This window comes from Spodoptera frugiperda, chromosome 11, assembly GCF_023101765.2.
Source record: "Spodoptera frugiperda isolate SF20-4 chromosome 11, AGI-APGP_CSIRO_Sfru_2.0, whole genome shotgun sequence".
Lineage (NCBI taxonomy): Eukaryota > Metazoa > Arthropoda > Insecta > Lepidoptera > Noctuidae > Spodoptera > Spodoptera frugiperda.
The window spans coordinates 10,288,623-10,309,219 of NC_064222.1; the positions used below are offsets into that span (position 1 = coordinate 10,288,623).

The 20,597-nt window shown below is 35.3% G+C and overlaps 2 protein-coding genes across 3 annotated transcripts in view; one reads left to right on the forward strand and one right to left on the reverse strand.

Annotated features, from left to right (window-relative positions):
* LOC118274594 (protein strawberry notch) overlaps positions 1–20,597 on the forward strand; it is a 30,744-nt gene that overhangs the window by 268 nt on the left and 9,879 nt on the right. The window contains exons 2-14 of one of the 2 annotated variants that reach the window (XM_035592204.2): positions 3,293–3,392; positions 6,332–6,430; positions 7,290–7,397; positions 9,204–9,281; positions 13,002–13,177; positions 13,434–13,512; positions 14,057–14,266; positions 14,771–14,946; positions 15,260–15,424; positions 15,912–16,153; positions 16,592–16,745; positions 17,020–17,154; positions 17,566–17,711. In XM_035592204.2, coding sequence (XP_035448097.1) covers positions 3,293–3,392; positions 6,332–6,430; positions 7,290–7,397; positions 9,204–9,281; positions 13,002–13,177; positions 13,434–13,512; positions 14,057–14,266; positions 14,771–14,946; positions 15,260–15,424; positions 15,912–16,153; positions 16,592–16,745; positions 17,020–17,154; positions 17,566–17,711 — 1,868 coding nt within the window. The remainder of the gene's footprint in view (positions 1–3,292; positions 3,393–6,331; positions 6,431–7,289; positions 7,398–9,203; positions 9,282–13,001; positions 13,178–13,433; positions 13,513–14,056; positions 14,267–14,770; positions 14,947–15,259; positions 15,425–15,911; positions 16,154–16,591; positions 16,746–17,019; positions 17,155–17,565; positions 17,712–20,597) is intronic. The other variant, XM_035592205.2, reaches the window with a different exon arrangement.
* Positions 18,091–20,235, reverse strand: LOC118274595 (uncharacterized). The gene has a single exon (XM_035592206.2). The coding sequence runs from the start codon at positions 20,170–20,172 to the stop codon at positions 18,226–18,228; it is 1,947 nt and encodes a 648-aa protein (XP_035448099.2). The 5' UTR covers positions 20,173–20,235; the 3' UTR covers positions 18,091–18,225.

Genomic DNA, 20,597 nt, shown 5'->3' on the forward strand with positions numbered 1-20,597 from the left:
TTTTCTTATTTTTCATTTAAATGCCATCAAATTCAAGGGGATTAATTGATGATTATAACGCTAGTCTAAACGAAGGTCACAAAAACAGGACTTTTTTCTTTTTTTTTCTTTGTTTTCAATTTTTCTAACCAAAAAAAACTGTCATAAGGTGATGTCGATCTCACATGTGTTATTATTTCAATGTTTCTTTGTTAGATATCTAATTTGATCATGTTCCCGGGGTGTTAATTATTCAAGCTGGGTGTGGCTGTATTGATTTTCTTGGAAGGTTCTAGGTATAGTGTTAGAATACGTCTTGAAGTACTGCACTGTGCCTATGTCTAGCACACTGCTACAATGCGGTGTTAACGCATTGAGATCGATGAATTCTTGTGTTTGGATGATGGAAATGCCTTTATTAACTCGTATCTAGGCTTTCTTCGTAATACTGATATGATAAATACGTATTTATAAGATTTGAATGCAGCATGATGGATTTTTTAGAATTGCTCAATACATGCATTTACTTATCATGGTGGAAAGTAAAATAGTCATAAAAAGAGCATTATAAAACCATGTTATCAGTTATGTAAGGTTTTTTACTGTATTTTGGTGCTTTTGCCAACTATAGGTAATGTAATAATTCAGACTGTGCCAAGACTTTGTTATTCTGGTTACTCTCAAAACTTGTCTATGATATTTTTATCCCCCTTTTTTATTATTTGTTGATTGATTGCTATATACTTATAGGTGATTAGGCAGGTACATTACTGAAATCATAATGCATGGTATTTAAAAGTTGCTGAGTCAACAAAAGTCAAACCCAAAATAAACTACCATGTGTTAATTTTTTTTTGTTTTTCATAGATAACACAAATTGGAAATTTTTCCATGCACTCTTGTAAATAACATGTTTCGAAACTGTAATTGAAAATAATTAAAAATTTGTCCCTCAGTTAACACAATCAGGCTTTTAAAAGTAAATAATTATGTTAAGTTAAAAACATATTAATATGAATTAGGTAAATTAAAGTAAAATGGTTGATGACATTTAGATAACAAGTTATCTAAACAAAGTCAAGACCTTAAAATATGAATTCTAACACTATTGTTGTTGGTATTATTCTTTGGTAATACATTTTAATGTATTCTAAATAAATACCACACTGGGAATAAGTCCTTTGTTGCTTCTGTTACATAGATAACCAAAAACATCTATAAAATAGTTTTGCTGAGGTAAAAATCCCACATTCTCTAGTGTTTCTTCCCAAGAGCCAGACACCTCTTGAGGATTCCCTGGTCATATAAACAATTTCTGTTAACATAGAACCAAAATCGCTGTGGATATTAAAAGTACATATCATATTTCAATATTGTCTTTTAAATTTATGAAAATATCTATAAGTGTTGACTTGTGTTTTACATTGAAGAATGTTTTCCTATTCTAAGGTAAATATTTTCATTTTTTAATAGGTGATAAGTTAATATTAACGGTTTTAAGTTAATTAATTAATATAAAAGTTATTTACTATTATTAATATTTATGTAGATTTTATATTATAAAACTGTAATCAGCCACTGAAATACAGGCAGGGTCTTTAAATTTATCAGTAATTAAATTTCAATCTCTAATCTGTTTACTAAGTGTGGTATATTTAAAAGACATCTTAGTTCAATACTGCATCCAATGAATTACCAAATTATGTAAATAATTTCTATTTACCATGAAAATTGAGGTCAAATCAATCACTTTAGTCTTTCAAGGTCATCTCTGTTATTGTTGTTGATAGAAGTGCATTTAATATAAAATACATCAACAATATCATATAATTAATTACTAAATATGCGTAAAAACCAGAATTATGCATGGTTTATAGTGTTTAGCGTCAATTCAGTACTTTATAAATTCATTATTTATTTGATTTTCATAGTTGTATTAAAGTCAACTCATGTTTCTGTCTTATGGGGTTAAAAGCTATGAAATACTACTAATATCCTTACATATTACTTTATATTTCATCATATTAATGTATCTGGGCATACAAGCTGGTTAAAATTCCACATGGTATTTATTTCTTTTATTCTTTGCACTTACAGAAACTAAATTGACAACAAAGATATGTACTTAGAATAACACCATGGTTGTTCATGGTATTTTTCTTGATTAGGCAACAAATATTAATAAAAAGGATCACTATAACTTCTTTTTAAAAATGTAATTTAATAGCCTCTGTATAATTTCATTAAGTAATTGATAACCACATATTATCATCCCCACATATTTAATAGCTAAAATAATTAAGAACATGTTTTGGCAGTTATGCATTGTTTTGTTAATGTATTATGTAGAAAGATATCTCAATTAACATAGTCACACAAAATAGTATTATTTTAGAATTTCAGAGCATTTTAATTTTGTTTGTGTGTTGTTAATAATGATAATGGCATTCCCTGATAAATAATATAGAGCACCTTTTATTGGCCTTCAATCCTTTTTTTTTTCGAATTTTCTGAATATATTTGATGATGATGAGTCACCACTTCACCATTCTGTGTATTAAAATGATTTCATATTTTGTAATTAGTTCTCTAGTAATTTAAGATCAATATACTTAAATGATATCAATTAATTACTATATTAATTATAATTATTATAAATTTATTTGAAATCTGTACTTTAATTTATTTCAAATTGAGTTGATACTAAATTATGAATATGTATGTATTTATGACAAACAACATGCCCATTTTAATGGGGTGAATTGAATTATTAATTATTAAAACTATATGCCATTTTCAATAACCCTACAAAGATAGAGAGAAACAAATTCAAAAATGCCAGTCATGCAATCAAAAATATAGAGTAGTATAACCATTGAGATAGTGCTGGGACAAAAATGACCTTCAACTATTTCTAGCAAGAAAGAAGCCAAGGTCAACAGTAGTCCTAGCTCTTGAATTCTATTTTGTCAAGGTTATCGCCATGATAATGATTTTAATGTTTGATAAACAATGTATTGGGAGTCATAAAATTCGATTGAAGAATATGGCTCATAAAATCAATGTAAGATTTTTGTCACCTTGGTAATCTATAGAGAAAGTTAGTTTAATCCTTCCAGATGCATTTGAATCTAATAAAGTAATATATTTATGACTCAGGTTATGTGGCTTTAAGTACATCTACTGAGTAGGCTACAGGTTCGACATCAACAACCCTTGACGGTCTACTACTGGATCATAAGTCTTCCCCTGCATAAGAGTGTTTGCCATGCTATCAATTTGTATTATAATTTTGTTTTATTTGTCTTTTTAGTCTAAACGGTCAGCATATGATGATGAGGATAATCCCCCGACGCCCTCCGACGATTCAGACTTCGATGATGACGAGGATCCTGATAATTTGGAAGTGCCAGGTGAGTGTTCCTCAATATAATTGCATGTATTTTTTACTGACTGGTCGTATTTGTTTGGTGTAACAACAGTTGGCCACATGATCTTTGATAATCACATATGAAAGTTCATCACTGGGCTGGCAACCTCTTCTAAGTAAGAAGGTTTGCCATTATCTCTACACTTGGCAGTGAGGTTTATTTTTGAGAACTGCTGATCTTTGTCAAGTATGTAGTCTCTTAGGGTGCTTTCCACCAGAGACGTTATTTCTATGCTGCCGTGGAAAGGTTTCGCTTCAGCTAAGCTATATTTTTTTTTTATGGAAAGATGCTATGCACGCATCCAGCGTGCTATGGATGGCTTCCCTACTATCGATACATGGCAAACTCGAGCTGCGCATCTTCCTCGCACAGCTACATAGCTTAGTATCAGTGGAAACGGTCAAATAGTTTCACAGTTTAGCTCTTACATCTTCGTAGCATAGCTACATAGCACACCTCTGGTGGAAAAGCACCCTTAGTTGGCTCTCACGACATCCGTGGTACTGGTTGGGTGGTAGTAGGTTGTGGATGGAGTGATAACAAATAATATATTCCATTCTATCGTCAACAGATCATAGGATCTTTAGCCGTGCACAATACAAGTTAATAGTCAAGTGCATACAATGAAATACACATAGTAAACTTGTTTACTTTTCTCAGACCGTTAGGTATAAGAAACAGCAACAATTTTATTGAAATTAATGTAAAAATGGAAATGTATTCTTATATTGAATATCACTCAAGGGTGCATTATTATGTATGTATTAAGGTGACATTGGGATATTCATGTGTGTGGAAGATTCGTGTTATAAGTACCTAGACTATGTATTGTGTTGATATAGGTCCAGGTGGCATGAATTTTCTAGACTTGAATTTAAATATCTAGAAATGTTTTCGGAGCAAAATTACAATTACATGAACCCGTGACGGGATATCTCGGTGATCTCTAGTTTACGTTTTGGAGGCGAGTAGTGTATGTAGATTGCTGGTTTTTCAGTTGAGTAAATACATAATCTAAATGTTATCCATTCGTAACCCCTTATCCAGCCTCCATTGCCATCTGCTGCAGAGCTGCGGACAACGTAAAAGGTTACCGGGGCTCCGGCTCAAAGCAGGAGAAGGAACGGGGTCGTTTTTATTCAGTAAGAGTCTGACTCCCGCCCGCCTCACCCACGGCGAAAGAAAACACTGGATGATTTTCCCCCCTCAAAAAAAAAAAGGCTCTATTGCCACATGAAAGAAAGACAAATACACTTTCCCCTTTATAATATTAGCAAGGATGTTGCTCATATCGTTCTTGATCCGGAGATACGGACTACCTAGGGGTTTACCGGGGCTCCGGTGCGAAAAGCAGGAGTAGGAACGTGGTGGTTTTTAGTCAGTAAGTCTGACACTCCCTCTCGCCTCGCTCAAGGCAAGGCATTGGATGATTTTCCTACCGTCAAAAAATAAAAACCGTTCTTAAACTCTCTGTACTTCAGAAAACATGATCCTATTAAGTTTTTCCACGTCGGCCTTCGAGAGACAGTACAGGAGTGATACCTCCGTGATGTAACCTTGACACGATTGTAGCTTATTGCTATATGAGCACTATGTCAACTCGAATAAATAATAATGTCGAGGGAGCTGTGTATGTAATAACAAACAGTAGAGTGGATTACCTTTTTTTGTAACCGCTCCTGATTTTTCGCGGATGAGCTGATACAAGGTTTAGGTACTTGAATGGCTCAGCGGTCAAGATCCTCTTGACCGATAGAAGATTTACGAATTTCTTTCGGTTCCTGCCAATTATTTTATTTCTTTAATGTGAATAATACAATGAAATAGTGCTACATAAGGCGAATTTAATACCAATACGATAATTATCGGCCTGAGGTCTGCCTCCATCAAATTATTTTATGGCTACGATAAACTGATTTCACATCACATTTAAAAAAGCAGGAGCTTATGCAATCCACTTGTCAAGCAAGAAGATCATGGCAAACCCAGATCTTTATTTAGAGGAGGCCCGTAATCCAACTGTAAACTGTCATGTTTTGTTGGTGTGATATGTGGAGACCTTAAGAAGGATAAAGCAATAGAAGGAATGAAGGATGATGCCAGAGTTTCTGTGAAATCTAGTCCCACCTTCCAAAATTACCTATCTAATTATGTAATAAACATAGCTATTGGAAGGTGGGACCAGGATTTGCATCTTCCTTTGGTTTTATACTTTACCCAAATTAACTATTCCACATGGACGAAGTAGCTGGCAAACATGTCTTTATAAAAGACTCCAGTCTGCTAAACTGGACTCCATTATTGTTCCCCTATTAAGTCCTTGTGTATTCAGTGATGTGTATACTCGAAGATTATCCCTTTGTATTGAAGCTGCTTTGTTGCGACTTACAAACGCGACGAACGACTTGGACCTCGAAGCTTTTTAAATGGTGTTGTAGATTCTGTACTATAATATAATATACTATTATAGATACCCTACCATACCGGGCTCTATAGGTAGATAATATAATATAAATATACTGTTGAAGAGTAGGTTTGACCTTATTTTGGCTATGGTAATGGAGGTACCACCTCCCAGGTGTCCACATTATAATGTAAGGGACACGTGCCTATCTAACCGGATCGAATTGAACTCCCCATTCATACATCTGTAGGTCGGCAGTTCAGGTTTTACATAATAGAACGTGTTTCATAATATATATTTAATAGCGTGCCGCTTGTTCAATTCCCGCGCGGAACAATTCTTGTGTTGATCCACAAATTGTTGTCCTTGGTACCTGGGTGTGATATATGTTAAATTATGTGTTGTTTGTTTGTTTGTATACAAGAGAAATCCCTAATGTGGGGGTACAGAAATAGATATGTGTTGTTTACTATTTAATTCAAGAAGCATCGATATATTCTATTGTTTTATTCACCAGGTGGAGGCAAAACCCTGGCGGCTGCGGCTAGCATGGCGGCCAAGAAGGTCACAGTCACACCACAGGTCATCGTCAAACCTACCACAAATCCACTTGCAGGTGAGAGGAGTTTTCATATAATTTTAATTTTACAGGCGTATGCTTTAGGGGGGGAGCTTTTTCTTTTTTATAAGGCTGGCAATACTCCTCTATGGTGTCATTAGAGTCCATGGGCGGCGATGATCACAAAACATTACTTGAACCTAGCTTCACTGACAGAATGACGGACAATTCAATTTGACGTTTAATATTAATAGTAGAAGTGCCTAATTAAGGATGAATTGAAATTAATGCTTTTACTTTGATTTTGACTTGGAACACAAGATGTTTTTTTTTTCGAAAAACGTTTAACATATATTTAATAAATGCAATCTCGATACAATATCACAATTTGAGTTTGTATTTCTAGTCTTATGTTTTCAATTCTATTCTTCTTCTATTTTTAACAAGATGCAAACAATCGTAAGCTTTTTATTGCGTCTATCACATTTGTCCTTCACATGCGAAGACGACAACAAGATATTGAATGAGACGGACAGATAATGCACTCGGGCCGCGTATTGAGAATTTCAATCAGAGTAAATTGGTACTGTGTCGCTCTGCATTTATCCTTTCCCGGTTAAATTCGTCACTTGATCAATGCAACTGTATTCGCTAAAATGGCTGTTATAGTTTCGTTATTAGTTTATAGAGTTGTTATGGAGACAAAGATTAGAAGTTATGTAAATAAACAAATTAGAATAAATTAGGAAACAATTTGTTTATATCTAACAGTTTCCTAAGTTAGAGGTATCAGGGAAAAATGGCCAGATCTTCATTTTTAAAACATGCCTATTGAGTTATTTGGAACAGTACATATTATATCTTAATTGTACAATGTCAGTACAGCGATTACTGATTTATATTTGTATGTCCACAGCGCCCTCTGGCCACGCGTTTGGCCAAGTCAGCAATGTGAAACCGATCAAGATATCGGCCAGCTCTCTCACCAAACCCTTGAACATAGCCAACTTAAGAGGGGCTGGAGGTAAGAACTTCTTTCATATTTGTTGTACAGAAACTGCGATTGATTGAGCCGTGATTGTTGCGTTCTGACGGTTTATAAAAGACTTACTAAAGCTGGTTGTTGTGTCATTTCTACAGAAATCTATGAAAAGGCATGACAGAGATCTTTTTTACATGCCAGAAAAAGATTAGGTTGTAAAGAGAAGCTGAAATCGCAATAATCAATAAGCCTTAAGTATATGTATTTATGTAATCATCCTTTTAAGACAAAATATACGTCATTGTGCAAAGTTAAGAGTATAGAAGCTTATCATGACGTGATGTATCATGCAACAACACTTATACCGTGACGTCTTTCATTGTACGTAGTATTTTACATGTTATCAATGTCCTAGTCATCTAGTGGTCCCAAGCGTGAGAATAATACTTGTAACTTTTATTCCCGAGGCGGGCAAACTGTTTTTATCTAAATTCCTAATAGTAGTATGGATTATGGATTTATGCCCGGTGTTAAATCGATTTGCCCTCCTATACATATGTCACCAATAAGTAGTAACAACTTATTCAGTTCCTGTAACCAAACTTGTTTATACAAAAGTAGTCTCTAAATATACGCAATAAAGACTATAATGGCGAGGGTGACAGAGGACACCCCTATTCTTTTAGGGATTTAGAATACTGTGGAAAAACTGCCTTTTACTGACTTCTACTAATACCTTTGAGAAGAATGCGTAATGCTTGTTTGAAAGTTATTGATTCATAAAACCCGCGCATTGGTTACCATAAAAAAATAAATTAATTTATGAAACAAATTCACAAGTGCCGGTGTTATCGTGGTTATTATAATTTTATGTGCACCATACAGTTTTAAACTATTATTGTACTACGGTTCGCTGTGGAACCTCAAATTTATAATTAAGTGTTAATGCTATGTTTCTATTACTTAATTAAAACATATTTTTGTGTCGCAAAATTTTTATAATCTACTATTCTAAATTTCTTGGAACTTATTAATCCATTGACGAATATCATTATTACTGTACTATTGTTTGATATACCAAAAGTTCCATAAATACACACATACAAACATACATACATAACATAACCTCATGCCTGTCTCCCATGGAGGTAGGCAGAGACAGTGAACCGCCAAAATAAATGCTACGAACCTAACATACCCCATTCAACATTTCGAAAATGCCATAACGATCGAAATATAACAATAAAGCTTCTCTCTATTATTGAGGGGAAAATTACGTCTTTTATAGAAACAAGAGTATATGTTTGTTTTTTCCTTATAACCCTCGTTTATCGTATCAATTACCAAAAATGTTTATGGTTAGTCCAAATATGCTAGTTTTTCCTACAGATACTGTTTACCTTGTGTATCGATTATACACGCTTTTTCCAGTTATTAAACATTACCTATTAATCTCCCAAAAAGAGGTACAGGTTGTTTAATCCCCCAAAAAGAGGCACAGGGTGTTTAATTCCCCAAAGAAGAGGTAAAGGGTGTTTAACTTTTTAAATCTCCCAAAAAAGAGGGTCAGGGTGTTTATTAAAGTAACTTTTTTTGCCAGATATGAGTGTTTTGTAAGCTACACCTATTGCTATAGTCGGGGCATAAATCCAGAGTTGGTTGTATTATTTTCAAAGTATTATTTACTTTATATTTGAGCAGGGAATCATAATAATTATCGTAACGCTTGGGACCACTAAATCAATAGGACCTTTTTGTATTTCCAACGGCTAGTAAAAAATCATGAGTATTTTACCTATATGATATAAATATAATGGTCAGCTTTATTAAATCGGTGATTTTGCATAGCGCCCGCCGTGGCCCCGCCGTCGCCATTCGCGGCGGGCTCGTCGGCGGCGTACAATGCCGCTTCGCTACTCGCTCAGAGTGAGTACGGTGTAGTGTGCCCGCAATGTAACGCGTACATCGCGATATTATCTCTCTATGGCTAACGATACGAGATGCTTTTTCAATTTGGACTTTATACTGCCTATGATAAGGTTCTGTTTTCTTTTTTAACTTTTGAGACAGAATTGAAATTGATTGATATTAAAAAATATACCTAATGTGAAAAAGAGTTAAGATTCTTTTTTCAGTGAGATTTACTATCTCGCCTCGTTAGCCACATACTATTATGTATTTTACTTACCGTAGTTCTTGCAATGCTCGCTGATTTTTTTTTAATTCTTGGCTTGAATATGGAATGACTTCTTTTTACTTATTTTCCGAAATTGGTTTATGGATGGATGCAATCATCCATTTTGATTGATTGGTGTTCGGTTTAATCGTCATCCAAAATCCATTTTACTAGATTTTACTAATCTGTTAAATAACTTTCCGAGGTCGATTGATTATGTAAGTGAAACAGAATTTATTTATCATAATTATTGAAATATATTTATTTAAAATTCTTTAAAATAACATTTTTAAATATTATTTATAACATACAAAATTAAATTACATTTAAAAATATAAAAATAGGAGCCGACCAGTAGCGGGAGCATCGTTTAAGCCACCGGTGGTTAGGGCTCTAAAGACAGAAACCTCCTCACAATACGTGCCGTTTCGAGGAGCACTGCCTTCTGCATCAGGCTCTTGATTATAATTTATCATAATTATCCATATATTTATTTAAAACACTCTAAAATTATATTTTTAAACATTACTTATAAAAATAAAAAACAAAATAATATTTAAAAATATAATGTCATATTTATCATAATGGGCATTGTTCAAAAAAAATTACCTTGTGTTTTTATTGAATTTTTCGATAATATAGACCATTTAAAGAAACTAATTTGAATATTTTGATAAAAGGATCAGAAACCACGTCAAAAATATTTTTTTTTTCAAATTTTTGATATGGGTGACGTCATCATAAGGCTCAGAACGATAGTATCTGTGCCATAGTGTGGTTGCATTAAAAAAGTACAACTGTCAATAATAGCTGTCTGAATAGAACTGTCAATAATAATAACCTTAAATAAGCTGTAAACAATAAAACATGTGATAAAACGTAATTTAACATATGATATGGACAATAATGGGACTGATAATATCATAGGAGTCTATTACTTCTGTGGTACTTACATTAAAATGATCTTCGCGACAATACATAGTATAAACTTTGTAATATTCCGCACCAGCTTCTCGACACCACTTCTCTTGTAAGTCTTCCCTATTGCGAACGAAGATTTTGTTTCGACAATTTTTACAATTACTGCTGCAACTTGGAACAAAGCACTTTCTGTATTCTATTTTCACTTTATGCAGAAGAAACTTAGAATTTGAATCTTTGTATTTTTTGTAAACAAAACCGAAACAAACTGACATGACATTTATATTTGACAGTTGTAGGCTTGACTTAAAACTTTTTAATTTTTGAAACATGAGGCAACGATACTAATTTATACGTCCTATTATGACGTCATTTGAAGGACAAGCAAGGTCAACCGTATTTTAACGAAATATCAATAAATAATAAATATTTTAAATTATTAATTAGTCCATAATGATTAGTAAGTCTATTCCTCGAAATGGTTTTTCAATTACGATATTTTATAAATTATGAACAATGCCCATTATTGTTAATGTTTAAAAAGTAAAATTCAACAAACCAAGTTGATTTTCACTTCATAATCACTATCTAAAATTGGAATGATTTATATCTCTAAAAGAAATCAGCATGTATAATTTTGCATCATACTGTTAATAATAGTAGTTAACTTGGTAGCCGTAGTAAAATCTAACATGATCGATGTAGTTACTTTACTCTGTAAATATTATTTAGAAACTAATAATTTAATTGTGGTATTTTCTAAAATATTTTATTTAAATCTATCCAAAATTTCAATATGCCATATTTTCTTAGTAGCCAAACATAGACATAATGACAAACTCCTTGTATGTAGAGCCTACTATGCATAATTTGTCATGAAATATATACCTAGGTTTCAGTAGAAACCTACCTATTATAAAGTTGGTTTCAGTAGAAACCTATTTATTTCGGGTGTCCATGTGCGGCGCTGATCGCTTACCATCAGGTAACTTGTGCTCGTTTGCCACCTGTTCCATAAAAAAAAAGAAACATAAATAGTGTTGACCAGTGCAATCGATAGTACGATAGCTGTAGGCCATGCTGGCTAATAGCTTAGTTATTCATGATGTATTGGCCTACCTAGCCGATATAACCTCCTTGTATTTTTAGAAGTGACCTCGTTTTCTAGACTGTGTGCCCTATATTTTACTTAGCTTGCGTATTTTTATAGGTCTGTGTTTGTTTTCATTTAATATTGGGATTGTTTTTCTCAATAGCTCCTCATTTTTTACTATATTTATTTGGGTTTATTTGGGTCCTTGATTACGGTTTTTTATTGAGTTTTTATTTTAGTACCGAATGTTTTGGTCTTCTCTGCTATTTTCTTATAAATTTAAGTTTAATAAGAGTTGCTATGATTGAAAATGTTTGGTCTGCTATCTCAAATTATACAGGGTGACTTGTCAGGGTGATTAGGAATACGTCAAATATTCAATCCATCCCAAAGTAATATGCATTCAACAACCAACACTATTATACTCTAGATTATCATAAGTAAATACAATTAATTTACACAAATACGTGTGGAATTCGATCTCGGCAGTTAACCTAAATTAATATTACTTAAATATTGTTATGCCGAGGTAAAAAGTTTAGTAGTACATACTGAAGCCTTACCTCTTTTGACTTGCGACTTGCTTTATAAAAAGTTGTATTTGTTTTGAGAAAACGTTTTGCAATGAAGAGGGCAAAGTTAGGTTGCAAAGGAAGCTCGACAATTTTTCCCTTTTGTTAGTTGTGAACTTTTACTTTAATTGCTAAAGAATTTTCTTGTTTGTTTTTCTCCTTTTTCGAATATTTTGTAGGTTTATATTACTTTTAAATATAATCACTTACTTTACGTACGAGTTTGAAAAATTCGTCTGATAATTTTCAGCCTTTCCTACGCAATAAACCCGTTTTGTATATTTTACTATAAAAAAAAAACTTTATACCTAGAATGCCTACAGGCCACTTATTTTCCGCACGTTATACTAATATGTTATATTTTTGTATATATTATCTTTTTATTTCAAGGAATGGGTTATGTACCTTTATTGAATGCGGTGTAAATATTTTAGTGTATTATAGAAGTCTATTTCAGTTTTCATGCATAGATTTCTCTTTTTAGTATTTTATGTAGTATTAGTATTTGGTTATTATTCTATTGTAGTTTGTATTGGCGGTCAATTGTAAATATTTCATAGAAAACGGGCAATTTTGTGACATTTTTGTGTATGTATAATAATAATAACATAGTTTTTATAAGTATTTTTTTTAATAGAAGCGTTGATGTGGCTAATGCCTGTATATGTCATATATTAGAAGCTTTTTTATAAAATTAAGATATCAAATAACAAATCGAAACATGTAGGTAGCCACCTCAACGCCCTCTGAACATCTAATATTAGCGACGAACTATTGATTTTATTCGTAACATGGTGAAACGCCATCTACATTTCTCATCCGAAACTATACGATAGAGTAAAACGCCATCTATCAATAGCAATTGACATTTCTTTCTTCTACAGTGGAGATGGTGGGTATGACGGGGATGAACTCGTATTTGCTGCAGAACTTGAACCATATTATACAGAATGGGATGGGTTCGCCATTCACTGGTATGCTGGGGCAGCTGGGTCAGGTCGCGGGCGGTGTCCCCGTGTGGGCGCAGAACAAACCTGGCAATATGTGGCAGCAGGAAAAGGTATGTAAAGTTGATTAAAAAATCTTGTCATTCTCTATCTAAAGTCCTTGAGAAGTAATTGGTATGAGTTGATGTAAGTAAGTAGCGATCTTGGGTTCGAATCCAAAGTGTTATTAATATCTTAATAATTTGTGGTTTTGGTTTTGAAAGAAAATTGATACTGTTGCCATTCATCTGCAAACGACAGTATACAACTTTATAAATATTTTTAATTTCTAAGTGTATAATATTTATTTATTTGTAAATGATCTTCTAGATGGGCGGCGAAGAAGAAGAGGTAGACGATGAAGAAATGGGCGTCGCCGAGACATACGCAGACTATATGCCGACGAAATGTGAGTCACTAGCACTATTATTATTATTTGATTATGTTTCAATCACGATCACAGGTCAAGACTTAACACTCGGATAAAGCACAATATTATTGGCTTTTCCAATTTTGGGATTCTTCTTAGTAATTAAATGTAATGAGATATTCCTTAAACATATTATAGAGATTGCAGTAGTTTGGTATGTATGTATGGTTGTGCTAATCTTTTCACCACAATGTGTCGTAAGTTGGATTGTCCCACGAGATGTGTTGTGAAATTTACATAAATCTAAAAATTTTTGTTTTGGGTACGGTAAAAACTGTAACATGGAGAAATGTTAAAAATCTACCTCTAATATTCTGTGAAGAACAATATAATATGTAGTTGCATTTCAGTTATTAATGAAACAACGTGATTCTTATTCGATTTGGAACGAAAACTACTACATTCGACTTGCATACTTAACACTAGATGGCGCTAGGTGTATTACGATATTATTTTTATATAAACCAACAGTTATTTTATCTCGTAAAAGAATGTAAACTTAATCCCTTTATTTTATCCACAGTAAAACTAGGCCGCAAGCACCCTGATCCCGTGGTGGAGACGGCGTCTCTCTCGTCCGTGGAGCCGGTGGACGTGACGTACAAACTGAGCCTGCCCGACGAGACCATCCGCAATGGTCTGCTGTCCGCTCTCCAGTTGGAAGCTGTGGTCTACGCGTCACAAGCCCATGAGCATCTACTGCCTGATGGGACCAGGGCTGGTTTCCTTATTGGTGAGTTCTTGGTTTATGTCATCTATAATATAATAATAAGTCAGGTTTTCCTTCCTGACGCTATAACTCATGAACCCACGAAACGATTTCCACGGTTTTGTATTCGTTGGAAAGGTCTCGGGCTCCATAAGGTTTATAGCAAAGAAAATTCAGGTAAAATTTCAAGAGAAAAGCAGGAAAATGGAAAATCATTGGTGGCGAAACGGAGTTCGCCGGGTTTGCTAGTAATACTAATAAAAATACAGACTGAAATAACATATGATTTATAGAATTTTAGTTTTACTGGCTTCCATCTTATGTTTGCAATTTAAGTCTACCTAGCAGTAGAATCTTCTAATTGGAATTAATGAAGGCTGTGACCTCTGAGTTTGGTTTGGCGTAACAGACTAGTCAATTAGGAAATGCCAGTCTCAAATAGTTCAATTTTGATGTTGACGTGTAAAAGTACTACTCGTAGCCTGTTTGTAAAACATTTATTTACATAAAATTATTTTTATCACGAAGGCGACGGCGCGGGTGTGGGTAAGGGCCGCACGATAGCGGGTATAATATTCGAGAACTACATCAAGGGCCGCAAGCGTGCCATCTGGGTGTCCGTGTCCAACGATCTGAAGTACGACGCGGAACGAGACCTTCGGGACATCGGCGCCGGCAAGATTGAGGTCCATCCTCTTAATAAGGTACTGTTTTGTTATTCCATTTTGAATCTTATTTGTGTTGTTTTAGTGTGTCTTTTGTCTTGTTATTGTTTTGAAATAGTGCAACTTTTTGGTGTTGCTAGTTTGAGAGTTTTAAGAAAGATGGCGCTGTTTTAATTTTTTTTTTATTATCATCTCAGGTCTTTGTTACATTTTTTTTCACAACACTGTATGATACCGTGTTAACAATTTATGGATCACACAGACAGCTTACCAGATAGAATCAGAGCTTCACCGCAACGTCCTTGTCAAATAAAATAAAATAATTTACCAATATAATTGTTCTCTCCCACAGTTTAAATACGCAAAAATCTCATCGGCGGTGAACGGCAACGTGAAGAAGGGCGTGATCTTCAGCACGTACTCGGCGCTGATCGGGGAGACCCAGTCCACCAGCACCAAGTACCGGACGCGGCTCAAACAACTGCTGCAGTGGTGCGGGGACGACTACGATGGAGTTGTATCCTTTTTGCAAAGATCATTCATCAAACCATTTTTCTATTTTTAGGAGATTTGAATATTTGTTCAGGATCTTTGTCGATTAATTATGTTTATTTGTTTTGGTAAAGATAAAAAGTGAGACAGTTTCCTTTTTTTTTAATGTAGTAAACCTGGAGGGAGGCTATACGAGCCATCTGATGGTAAGCAATCGGCGCCGGCCATGGCAACACTAAAGGAGTTACAAGTGCGTCGTTAGCCTTTGGGGGAGGGATTGGATTAGTGAGATTGTACCTCGTTTACTACATATTATGTACTTTTGTCTCTGCTAATTATTAACTATCCAAGTTATTACGTCAGTCTCCAGTTAGACATTCTTTGCCTAATTACTATAACCATTTTTATTTCTAATTGATTTGTCTTAAGCACTTTAATCGAATGTATGTATCCAAAATAGGTAATATCTACCTTTTACCCATACAATAAACTCCTGAGCTAAAACCTCTTAGATCGTATTCGACGAGTGTCACAAAGCCAAGAATCTGTGCCCCGTGGGGTCCGGCAAGGCAACGAAGACAGGATTAACTGCTCTGGAGCTGCAGAATAGATTACCCAAGGCCAGAGTAGTGTACGCTTCAGCCACCGGCGCTAGTGAGCCGAGGAATATGGCGTACATGGTCAGACTTGGCATTTGGGGAGACGGCACCCCATTCCCGACCTTCACGGATTTCATTAATGCTGTTGAAAAAAGGTGAGTGAATGTTCTTATTGGTTTGGTTTTAGAGTTCAGTTTTGTTTGTTTTTGTGTTAATTTAGTCTGCCTTGTACTGTATCTAACTTGAAGCCTCTTGAGTTTTATTAACTCGTGTAAAGGAATAGTTTTATTATTGAAGTTTCTTATTAGCTATTTTTAATCAATATCATAGAAAGAAAACCTTCACAATTGTCTTTAAATAGTAAATTAATGTATTCGTATTCATAATGAATACATATGAATACATAATGTTAATGTACAAATACATACTCAAACGCTACTCAATTTTAAGACGCCCTCAAGACTAGTTCGGTCGCTACAAATTCTTTATAAAATGACAGAGATAGCACGATATTTAAGTACAACTTAAAATTGGGTAGCATTGCAGTATTCAAGCGTATAATTATGTGTTTAATCCTTATTTCCTTCACACAGGGGTGTAGGTGCCATGGAGATAGTAGCGATGGACATGAAGCTCCGCGGCATGTACATCGCGCGCCAGCTCTCCTTCCACGGCGTCTCCTTCAAGATAGAGGAGGTGCCGCTCTCTGACGCCTTCAAGGAGACTTATGATAAAGCTGTGGCATTGGTTAGTATTTTATTTATTTCAACTTTCATGTAAATAAATAACAAGAAATCATGATAATTTAGACTGACGCAACGTTATTATAGTATTCTTTACGAATCAATCTTTGAATCACCCGCTTAGTTTCAAGCTATACCAGGACCCTTAAATTAGTCCAGCAATGGCCGATACAGTATCTATTTTCATTACCACTAGGTTTCTTCTTAAGAAATTCCAATACCTAAACTGGGGAATACTTCAAAAGAAAAGTGTATAATATTTGTATTTTATTTCCTAGTGGGTGGAAGCGATGCAACGTTTCACGGAGGCTGCGGAGCTGATCAACGCGGAGTCTCGCATGAAGAAGACCATGTGGGGACAGTTCTGGTCGGCGCACCAACGGTTCTTCAAGTACCTCTGTATTGCTGCCAAGGTAATGTACTTTCTATAATAAACTGTACTTGCATTTCGTCGCAACAATCGGTTGATAGGGATTTAAGGATTGGGGGGACTGGGAAAGAAATTAGGCCTTCGGTAACGAAGCTTGCTCATTCTCGCCGAAACATGGCTTCCCGATGCGAAAAACAACGTTTTTATGATTAAGCATATAATAAACTAGCTACTTCCGCGCGGTTTCACCCGCTCTGCCTGGTTCCTATTAATTGTAGCGTGATGTTTTACAACCTATAATCTTCCTCGATAAATGCGCTATCCAACACAAAAAGAATTATTCAAATCGGACCAGTAATTCCGGATATTAGCGCGTTCAAACAAACAAACAAACTCTTCAGCTTTATAATATTAGTATAGATAGTGAATTTGAATGTCTGTATGTTCGATTCAGGTGAACCACGCAGTAGTGACGGCGCGCGAGGCCGTGAAGTGTGGCAAGTGCGTGGTCATAGGCCTGCAGTCCACGGGCGAGGCGCGGACCCTCGACCAGCTCGAGCGGGACGACGGGGAACTCTCCGACTTCGTCTCCACTGCCAAGTAAGTACCATGTCGACTATCAAACAGCACCATAATAGCTTATTGATTGGTCGAAGGTTTACCATACTGCATTCAAGGTTTTTTATTTTACCAGATAAGGAAAAACAATATAGTTTTGAGTTAGTTATAGTTTTGAGGACACGGATCCCCTTAGCAATCGGCGCCGCCCATGGATATGCAACACAAAAGGAATTTAAAATTGTGTACCTTTTAGGGATTGAACATTTGAGAATTGAAGATTAGTGATGGAGTTTTAGGTCACAGGTTGATTACTTAATGAAATCGGTTTGGTAGTAATTGGTATCAAAACAATAGTAATTTAGGAACAATATATTTAGCTTAATATCACATTCCATTTCCGTCGCATCTGTTAATTCCAAACGCATATTGGACATATTAATTTTCTCTACCGGCCTTATCTTACTCAGTTCCCTAGCTAAACGACCCATCGTCTCCAAATTAGATGCGTTAGGATTCTCCCTAAATAACTTGTTTAGTCTTCTGAATTCATCATTTAGTGCCTTGATGGCATTTTCGTAATACACTTTTTTATACCATTTATGTCGATTTCTATAGAACTATGTCTCGTGCTTTCGTCCTCAGTAATTGTGTCCAAAGGATCTATGTGTTCTATTTCTTGTTTTATTAGGAAGCTTTGTTCATTGTCTGATGCAGTCTGTTCATACTCATTTTGATCATATTGTTCCTCGTAATCTTCAGGTTCTGCTACTTGTTCTATCTTCACCTCTTGGTCCCCAGCTAAAGTAGTGTAAAATGCTCTTTTCTCATCAGAAACTTGTGTATCTATTTCTACTGTGTGTAATATAGCACATAGATGCTCACATAACATTCCTTTCTTACCTTTAATACAATCACAACATAACGTCTGCGCCCCAAACGCTATAGCTCCCATTTTTCGCTTTAATTTTGTATCTCCTTCCAACTTTTTCATCAAAATCTTATCCTTTGGCAAATATTTCGTGTACATTTCCATGATTAATTTGTTCGACAAATGGGCGTGTATGATTTGGCACCAATGTTTGTCCAAAATGTTTGTCAACACATCTATCATGGCTAAGATCGGGTAGGATTTGCATCTGTGAACTATAAACTGTTTCAACGTTCGTAATGATATGTCTATTACCTTGTTTGGCGTTATGTAGTCTTCTCTCTTTGACCATATATCGGACAAATATTGTTTCACTTTTGTTATAGATTGTACTATCTTATTATTCTCAAGATCTTTGTAAAATAATTCAGCATCTTCTGAATTCGCTGCGTGTAGCAACGAATTGAATAGCTCCATAACTTTTTGTCTTTGTTTCACGTCAATCTTTACTTCTCCGTCACAAAGACTCTTCCATATATCTGCGACTAATGACGCTCGCGACACGATTATAGTAGTATTCGAAAAAATGGCGCCCAAGGCATGATTTTGTTCATCTATCTGATTAATCATGATCTTCCTTGGTTCAAAACTTTTCAATGTTTGGTTTTCTAATAGCAGTTTAGTAGAAAAGAAGGCTTGACTGAAACTGGGCTCCGTCATTTGTGAGTGTAATGCGCAGGCGATGGGTAACGCGCCCAAAGGAGTAGGTGCAAAGAAAAATGAAACCACACATTCCCTAGTATGTGTGCTGTCTATGACAATACTGTCAAGTTCATGTCCCGATATGACGTTTTTCATAAACGGTGTAATGACAACTGTGATGCTGTAGTCATCTGTGTATCTCATTGCTCCCCCACATTCTTCCAAGGCCTTCATCTTCTCAGCCATTGTGTCGGCGATGTTACATTCTAGTCCCTGCGCTTTCCTTTTCTGGTGCAAGTATGACACGTGACGCAGCGAAGGGTTTATTTCAGTATCTGAGATATTGCCGGTCCCATGATTTGATAGCAGCACCAGTTCGTGGTAGCTTTTCGCAGTAGCTACGGTGTGACCTGTTGTAAAATATTGCAAGAACAACTTGTCGGTGTCTGCCGAACATTTCAAGAAGTTGTAGGATTCCCGTGCTCTGACGCTATGCGTGTGGACAAAGTTGATGTGAATGGTCAAATTCAATCCGGCCCTCAACATCTTGTCGTTCCTTATCGTGTTACGATTTATAAACTTTACTTTAAAGTCGATCTTCGCCTTACATTGTTTGTCCTTGGAACTCCCCTGTTCACATATTTTTCTCTTGTTGAAACTAGAGTGATGGCACGTGAACACTTTTCTGTACAAAAGTCTCTTCAGCCGCGGGAAACACGCTCGGACTATCCAACCAGTTTTTGTGAACTTTGTAAACTTTTTTATCCATTCTGAAGCGTACTCGCTGTAGAACTGAGCGTCCCGGTCGGTGTCCACGTGACATTTTACCAAAATGCTGTACTTTTCCCCCGATACGTAATTAAAAACAGGAAATTCGGCGTTTTCTGATATTTCACTGAGAAAATCTTTTAACTTTTCTTTAGAACACATTCTTTCAATTTCACTTTAGAGTAGGTCCTATCTATAACCACATAATATTGTATGGTTATATCACAAAAATACGATATTACACTTTCGGTACACTTCGTTCAATCAAATTATTCGTTTACAAACATATCACAATAAAGCACATAGTCGAAATACGCTCAACCTTTATGAAATCGATGCTCTGACACCGAGTCTACTTCGTATAGCGCATGTGTAGCTGGGCGCTGAGACCGTGTATATTCCGTCGTATAAATAACGCCAATGGCGGTGCGAGGTGAATGAACGGACACTGAAGCCGACCCGTATCGGCCGCAACTGTCATTTGTAACTGCGCGTCAGCTACCTGTTGGCGCCGGCGGGAAAATTCAAATTTTGACGTTTACTTGTTTACATTTTTTTTATTTGTTGTCTATTGAACAGGTATTTTT